This window comes from Poromitra crassiceps, assembly GCF_964638095.1.
Source record: "Poromitra crassiceps genome assembly, chromosome: 28".
In the NCBI taxonomy this organism is placed as follows: Eukaryota; Metazoa; Chordata; class Actinopteri; order Beryciformes; family Melamphaidae; genus Poromitra; species Poromitra crassiceps.
In genome coordinates, this window is record NC_139651.1 from 16,001,490 (window position 1) to 16,010,168 (window position 8,679).

General features: G+C 44.4%; 1 protein-coding gene across 1 annotated transcript in view; it reads right to left on the reverse strand.

Moving 5' to 3' along the window:
* Positions 1–8,322, reverse strand: part of shcbp1 (SHC SH2-domain binding protein 1) — a 30,494-nt gene extending 22,172 nt beyond the window's left edge. Inside the window, exons 1-6 of the mRNA XM_083662289.1 lie at positions 8,119–8,322; positions 6,738–6,950; positions 5,185–5,300; positions 4,813–5,021; positions 1,305–1,400; positions 221–451 (exon numbers count right to left, since the gene is read on the reverse strand). Of these exons, the coding sequence (XP_083518415.1) occupies positions 221–451; positions 1,305–1,400; positions 4,813–5,021; positions 5,185–5,300; positions 6,738–6,950; positions 8,119–8,230 (977 nt within the window). The 5' untranslated portion in view covers positions 8,231–8,322. The remainder of the gene's footprint in view (positions 1–220; positions 452–1,304; positions 1,401–4,812; positions 5,022–5,184; positions 5,301–6,737; positions 6,951–8,118) is intronic.
* Positions 8,323–8,679: the final 357 nt, after the last annotated feature.

Here is an 8,679-nt window from a genome sequence, read left to right on the forward strand (position 1 = left end):
CTGTCAACACCAGTATTGTTGTATTGTAATAATATGCCATAAAGGTTTATTGAAATTTTTGGGAGAGCAGGGGGGGGGGAGATGTCATTTTTTTTCTGGCCTGGCGGGGGCGTTGTTGGCCTGGCGGGCCTGTAGAATGGTAGGGGAAACACTGCTAGAGTGACAATAAATATCTTGAAATCTTGAAAAGCTGAAAGAGCAACGAGTCACATCCCCCTACCTCAACAAGGGGTTCTCGACGATGCGCAGCTTACGCTGGAGCGTCTCCAGCTGCTGGTAGAGCTTCAGGCCCTCCACCATGGACACGTTGTCCAGCTCCGACTCCGAGTCGCTGCTGAGGCCGCTGCGGAGCGAGGAGAACTGGCCGAAGCACTGCGAGCAGAGGACCAGTAAGGACTGGTACTCTGCCACCAGGCCCGCGGGGACTCGGTCCTCCAAGATGTCATAGTAGCTGGAGTCGGGGGAGGAAGAGGAGCAGTGGGGAAAGGAAGGAGGGAAAATGTGAAATCCACAGAAGTGCAGAGGCGTGAGATAAGAGGAGCAGAGGAGAGAAATCAACAGTCATGAGAAGAAAAGCAGGAGAAGGTCATTAGGAACGGATGATATAAGAGGCAGCAATACTGAAAGAATACAGATCCTCCTCACAATCTCACTGTCTGGAACATACAGTACAGATCAGAGATGAAAAGTTGGGTTTTTGGGGCTACAACAAAAATAAAATAAAGAATAGAGTGAGCGTTCTGACAAATATCTCTACATTCTGCACATCTAAAACGATCTTCAGGTGTAGCTGTACGCCATCGATCACTCCTCCCTACCCAGCAGTAATATCTGTAAAAAAAAAATCTATTTAGGAGCTGTGGCACTGCCTTGTGATTTCCTAGTGCATAGTGCCATCCTGTGGCCAAAATAACAACTGCACTTTTACTGCATAAAAAAACATTTGTTTGTGTACAGATTGTCAGCTCATACAATTGATCCAGAGCTTTGTGATGTAAGGATGACTAATTTGTCACACTCCAGCTTCCTGCTCCATGTGGATAGTTTGATGAAATATTTTTTAGGGCCATATGATTTCCGCAAAACAGAAGAAACGGACGGAACCATGGAATCGATCCTAACCGCTAAATTAAAACTAAAGTATTTTTTTTTATTTTTTAATAGAAAATAAATTAAAATAAAATAAAACACTGTAAAAAAATTAAAACTGATTTGATATGGCCCTACATATTTTGGATCTATGGGGCTGCTGGACGAAGCCGTGTCAGTATCAGATCAACAGCGAAACACAAAGCTGCACTCACAGTCTGAGACGAGGCTCCACACAACGAACAAAATAGTCAAAATCGTCGTCGTCATCTTCCTCATCCCACTTCCTCCAGATGTGCTGGTAGAAGAACCTGTGAGCAGAGGAGGGAAGAGATGAAACAAGAGGGCAGGATATGTTCACAAACAATGAAGAAGAACTTCAAGGAAGTAGGCCTTGATAGGTTTGCCTGCTGTTTATTCACTATAGTGATTATTCATGCTCAAAGGACAGCGAGTGCACTGTATTATATACTGCCCAAAAAGTGCACAAAAACTAAACATGAAGAAGGATTTAATTCCACACCTCAACAAGCTTACACCCTCTTTTTGTGATCTTTGTTCTCTTTGTCTTTTAGGTTCTTTTATACATGATGTTTTGGGAGTGTCCGGGGCTGGGTGGCGTCTCTTTGGAGGTTGGTAGCTTCTACGTTATACAGTATATAGAGAGGCAAAGTGAACGTCACTTCCTGCTTTTCTCCCTGTACCAGCGCTGAAAAAACATGAATGGCGGTAATAAGGTTACTTTTTTGATCCCGTTTGAATTGTGCCACGGGGTGCCAACGTTAATTTTGTCCATTTAAAACGTAACTTTGCATGTCAAGAAAGTCACAGTTTGTCGCCAAACTGTTGCACTAGAAGTTATAAATCAGACAGACTACATGCACTGTCGCCTAAGTGACGTCACTTTCTCTACCGGCAAAGCTGAAGACCGGCGACATGCCACGAGCTTCCACGAGCGATATAGTTTTTATACTAAACTAACCGCTATGTTTCAGTTTGAAAAACAGCTTTTTCCCCGCCTTTTTTTTTTACTCTGAAGAAGACGCTGCTCACGTCGAAACGTTAGTTTTTGTACCTTATTCAATTAGTTTGCCAGTGATTTTGTGTGCTCCAGTCAATTCTACATTTCCAGTATTCTGTCCTTGTCTGAGAGATGCACACACACCCCCTCACACACAGGTATCTAGAAAGCAGATGCTGTGTAGGCGGTATTGAGGAGGTCAACAGAAAGGTGCGGTGCAAAGCATTGAGAGATGGCTTGCTCAGAGGAAAGCAGTAAAGCCAGTTTCTCCAGTCTGATCTGCCCTCAGGCCCAGGTGCCTCTCTGAGAAGACTAAAGACCATCGCTAACGCCCACTGTGAAACACCATGAGCCCACCCCACCCAATTGAGACCTTTCTGACTGACCAGAGTGGGAAACCTGAGAAATAACCCCTCCAATTAATCACTACATTGCTGTTACGAGAGTGGAGGGTAAAGCAGGACCGCTCATTTGAACATATTTCACACTCCTACTGCTGCATTCCAGACAACTCACACCTCTGGATTTGCTGACCTCCTACTAGAAAAAGTACACTGGAACGCCACTTAAAGGAGGACTTACCCCCTAGATATGTATTAGAACAGTGATTTGAAAATACCTATGGAAAAAACCAAGAAATGACATATACTCTTGTCTATACTAGACTCTTTGGCTGTGTTCAAGTCCAGATTTTTTTTCGGAAATCGACGCCATTACAGTTTGCCTACTGCCTCAAAAATAATTTATTTGAGAGGGGCCATATCTTTATAAATATCAACAACTAGCCAACGCTGGTGGCCTGTTTGGAAAGAGCTTTGCTCAAAATGGTTGAAAGTTATATCAATTTGGTAATTCAGTGGCGAACTAGAAATTTAATTATTTTTCTGCATGTATCTCTATGGCAGTGTATCAAACTACGTTACGAGAGCAAAGTGGCATGGGCTCGTTACAGCAGCACACCGCACAATACGACAAACCCCCCGTTCTGGGGTAACACAATGCAAGATTTCTCTACGTCATTCCCTCGTCCAAGTTGCCATATAGTCCCTTTTTCATTTTAGTTTGGGGGCTTTTCGTGATTCTTGTTAAAAGTTGTGCAAAAGTTTTCCTCTCAGTGCAGTGCAGGCTGCCTGCGCCTCCTCCCAGTCCCTCCTGCCAGACGCCGGCTGGCGAAACAGCCTGCTGCATGCATGGGGCGCTCTAACCTCACGGAGCAACAAACAAACACAGACAGAAATAGCTGGTGTGCGATTTAGAGAATACAGTCTGAGATTGGGTACAGGATTGAGGGAATCCCGCATCTGTTTGCGAAGGTGCGACTGGACAGGACGCTTTTCACAGACAGGCACAGTAGTCGGAGCGAGGCGAGTGTCTCTCAGGGTTACTCAGGGCACAGCTGCAGATCTCTCCTCCTCCTCCTCCGCGCATTCAGTCTGTCCAAAATCATTACCGATATACCGGTAATCTCAGTAGGAGGGATGCAGGGAAATATGATAGTAGCCGATGTGTTTAGAGAAGCTTTGTCACGTTGTCACGTCGTAGTATAGCGTTATATTTTACATGTGTGCTAAACTGCGACCATATTTGTTTGCGGAAATATCAGACTGCTCTCTCTGCTCTCAGAGCACAGAGAGCTCTGCTCTGCTGCGCGCGCCCGCGGAGCTTGGAGCTAGTGCATGAGGTTTACAGTACGACTCTCTCCCGCCTGCCTGGGCTGGAGACAGCTGCTTCCAACTCGGACTGATAATATATACATCATCATTCGAGCTTATCCAGGTAAGATATTAATAAAGTAGTGACACATTCAGCGGGAAACTAACTATAATTAAGACATGTGCCAACTTTGACGACGTTTGGTTCAGTATTTTAAGAGCAAACTTCAATAAGAATAGGCTTGGAGTTCTGAGGAGCCGAAAGGGTACAGGGGGGGTAGGGGAGTAATTATCTTGAAATCCCATAGTCTTTGGGGGCACTGTGACGTCAGTGTGCCCCTAATCTCCCATGCATTTGAGAAAAAAAAAAAAGCAGTGTTCGACCCTTAGAGGGCGCTTATGCCAGATATGCTGCTGAAAAATGATACAAATGGTAAAATGGCAACAGTTTGGTGTCAAATGTGGAAATTCTGACCAGAATTCTTCACACATCACCCCCAAAGTCATATATATTGGTTAAAAGCTGAAAAAAAGTGTTTTGGAGGTAAGTTCTCCTTTAAGGTCGGAGTTCTGACTTTTGGAGGGGGTGGGGGGGGGGTCTACTCCGACTTCACAGACAATCAGTTGTCTATCTGACGTGACCCAACACACAACAGTGTTGTGCAGCCGGAACGCTCTGAGGTCGGAGGTAGGAATTCTTAACTGGTAAATCAGTTAAGACCCTTTTAACAGCAACCGTTTTGAGGTGGTAAAGTAGGACGTAAAGCAGGCGTAACCAATACCATTAATGACAGTTCCATTCCATTTAGGTGTCCCAGACTCCCAGTGCCAGGGGCCATTAGTAGTGAGATCAGTTACACCTGCTTTACCACCTCAAAACGGTTGCTGTGAAAAGGGTCTATTTGATTTAAAGATGTGTGATTTGGGTGTAATCAAAGTGGAGAGCTGATAGAACACATTATATTCCTACAAGTGATTTGCTGTAAAGTGCAAAAAAAAGTGTTTGTTACATAATGTCCAAATTTTGCCATTTTCGAGCAGAAGCGATACCTGAGATGTTCAATGGCGAGGGCGGTCTGGTCAAAGTCCCCCGACTCTTCGTAGACCACCTGGAGCTCCTGCAGCGCCACCTTGTGTTGAGTTGCCTCCAGCAGAGCCGTCATGGCCTCCTCATCGAGCTCGCAGCCCCTGGCCTCACACTGCAGAGGGAGTACCAGACTCACACAGGCCTTCAGATCTTTGAACGCCACATCTTGTACCTGAAAAGATGCCCACGGCTTTAGCAAAAGCAACGTCTGAACTTATATATATATACCAATACCATATACATATATATATATATATATGAAGGGAAAAAACCCTCAGAGCCAAAGAAACATTAGTTTGCACTAGTGTCAATAGTCCAGTGAGACACCGCCTCACCTCCACCAGAACATCGAAGCCGTCAGTAGACCACAGGGCCTGCCAGTCACATGGCTCCACAACCTTCTCCAGGTATTCTGCTGTGAACGCCTTCACCTCTGATGGTTTACAGTCACCTGGACACAAACACAACGTGTACAAACAAGGAGCAAGTCTGAGACGCAGAATAGTCAACAATCACATGAGCTGCTTTTCCATTTTCTAAGTAACAGTATTCATATCTTTGTAAGGTGGCAGCTCTGTAGAAACACATTTGTTTGTTTCTGCATATTGGCAGTGTTGTTGACTCTTGCAGCATTCAAGTAATATGGGAATAACCATTTGAATGACTGGCTCAAAGTACGGTAATGATTTGGAAGTGTTTACACGTTCAAACTCGTTTGAGGCTATCATCACGACAGGTTTTCTGTCGATTGTTCCTGATCCAGTTTGACACATTTAACACTTAGTGCCGATATATTTGATTTAATTCGCAGCATATGTTACAGATATTAAAGTCAACCGCAAACCAAAAATCCTGCAAGCATTTGTGTACCGCAGCGGCATTTGATGAGATTTGATCACAGTATTTACCGGCTGAATTATGCATAATATATGAGATGAATGTTTTGTGTGTGTGTGTGTGTGTGTGTGTGTGTGTGTGTGTGTGTGTGTGTATGTGTGTGTGTGCGTTCCTTGTAAGTTTACAACAACAGAGACAACATTGGACTGGTTTAAAATGACTGCTGCAGATCATAAAATTTTCACACTCAATACTTAAGAATCTTGCAGTTGATGAGGACATTTTTACAGTTAAAGCCATATTACAAGTCCTCCCGACCAGGCTCAATCTCTCTCTGGTATCCTAACACTTTTCCTCCTCATTGTCTGCGCCATGATCATAATCCAGTCATTGAATCCATGTCTCATATTCTGAATGGTTGCTTTGTATATAAGGGAATGCACATTGCAAGACATGACAGAATTGTTGACCTGTTAGTTAAAGACATATGGTCATATGTTCCATCCTCTGTTGAAATCTATAAACACTCCCGTGTTTCAACTGCCATGTTCAAACTGTATAATACTGATTACGACATCTTTTCAAATGTGACAGCCAATACACCTGATGATGTTGTCGTTGTCGATGAGGACAGTTAGAGAGGCCACCGTTTTGGAAGTGGGGTGTGCTTTTGATTCCAGTCTGGAAGAAGCTTTTATCACCAAGATTATGAAATACCAACTGCTCAAGGATGTTATGATTGGGTACAAATGTAAATTGCTTGTTGTATTCATATTTGGAAGCCTTGGTAATGTCCATAGGCTGGTCATACGTGGCCTGCAGAGGGCAGGACTGCCCGGACCGAGAGCCAAGGTTCTGGCCAAATTCTGCAATAATTGGCAGTCGCCACATTTGGAGGAGGCGCTTGTTTCCTTTATCCATAGATTCAGACTAGATACATCTGTCATTATGAGATTTCCCGATGTTTATGCATCTATTATTGTTTGTGTTCAAGGATGTTTTTGTCTAAATGTGAACACAAATAAAGGTATTAAAATGTGTGTGTTCACACCAAGCATGTAGTCCTGGTAAGCCTTGAACCTCTCGTAGTACAGGAGGTGGTTGGTCTGGAAGGTGTCAGGCACAGATGCTTGGCCTCGTGCCAGGCGCTCCGCTCTCTGCAGCTGGGTGCCTGGCTTCTCAGTGCTGAAGTGGTCGGTGCCACTGTCATCATCATCATCATCTTCATCTTCCAACCCTTCAACTTCTTCATTGTGAAACAGCTCTGTCGGGATAGAGACATCAGTTGAAACCACGTTAAGTGTAACGTACGTTAGTGTTTTGAAATGGGCTATGAGGGATTGACCTGCATTGATTAACTGTAGCGTTTAGGCTATTTGCAATAGGCACTATCATTGGTAGCCAACTAGAAAGGACGGAGGTTTCCTTCGATTCCTAGGCTCGTCCACTGCGCGGGCTTGCTAGCTCGCCTGCAGCTCGCATACGCAGCTCGGCCGCTGTGCGGCCTTGCCCGCAGCTTGGCGTGTGTGTGTGTTGCTCATAAAATGTTATTGCCATTAAGTTTACATGCATGCGTGCGGGTGTGTGTGTGCCCCCTTATTACATCACTAATGACATCATCAGCCTTATGACATCATCAGTTATGTCACTGGCAGGCGTTACAGAGTCCCAATCAAGAACAAAAAAAGACACCTCAACAGATACAAATACTCTTCCGTCCCCATATCAGTCAGTCTCCTAAACTCAGGTCATAGCTAATGTGTAGTGTTGATTGTACTGTAAATTATTGATGTTTGCACCTTGGTTGTGTGTTTGCACATGTCGGCACTGGTGTGCTATGCACTATTGTTTTTGTTGTTTTTGTTATGGCACTGTGTACCTATGTGGTGGCCTGTGTGTCCAAGACAAATTTCCCTCGGGACAAATTAAAATAATCTTGAATCTTGAATGTCTCCTTGTGTGTGTCCCCTTATGAGATCACTGGTGACATCATCAGTGGGTGCAATGACCCACATTGCCAAATGTATAGATAGATAGATAGATAGATAGATAGATAGATAGATAGATAGATAGGAAAACCTCCTTCCTAGTTGTGCGTCACGGCTGGCTACGTCACGGCTATATCATTGGGTGGCTGACAAAACAAGGGTATAAAAAAAAAAAAAAAAAAAAAAAAAAAAAAAAAAACAAGGGTATGCTAAGCTAGCAAAGCTAATTTGATAAACATACCGAAGCCCCGATATGACGATCCTTTAATGGACAGAGCACCACACCAAACGTTATATTCGCCGTAAGCAAGGCATTAACGTTAAATTAACGTTGCCAAACGTTTGAATAGTTTAGTGTGCACTAAAAACACTACGTTAACGATTGTTAACATCCGCGCTGCGCAAGCTGTAACAATGAGCAACAATCAATAATTGTAAACAAACCTCGAGTTGCGGCGTCAGCAGTATTCTGCCCCACAACTAAAACGCTGTTGTTGTTGTTTTCCTCTCCGAGTTCCACATTCACGTAGGACTCCAGATCAATGTCTTCCATCATCTCCTCTGCGGGTTCAACCCCACAACAAGCCGCAGTCCTATCCGAGCCTGTTGCTGCTGCTGCTGCTGCTGCTGCTGTGGCCGCTTCAGCGCGTCTTTCTTGCTCCATGACGAAATAAAGCAAGCTGCTTAATAACACTTTGCCCCGAGAGCTCGAGCTCAAACGACAATTTCACTCTTGTCGCCCCGTCTGTTAAAACAAAACTCTCACTCCTCTCTCACTCTCTCACTCTCACTCCTGCACTCCACCCATGTACTTTCAAATTTCACCCGGGTCGGTCACGGCGGCACCCAACGCAGCCTATCAACAGAGGAGGATTCTTCTTCTTCTTGTATTTTAACAGGGCGGTTGACATCTAACTTAGAAGTAGCATTACCGCCACCTACTGGAGATGGATCAGATCCGCTATATCATTCCCTACACACACACACACACACACACACACACAC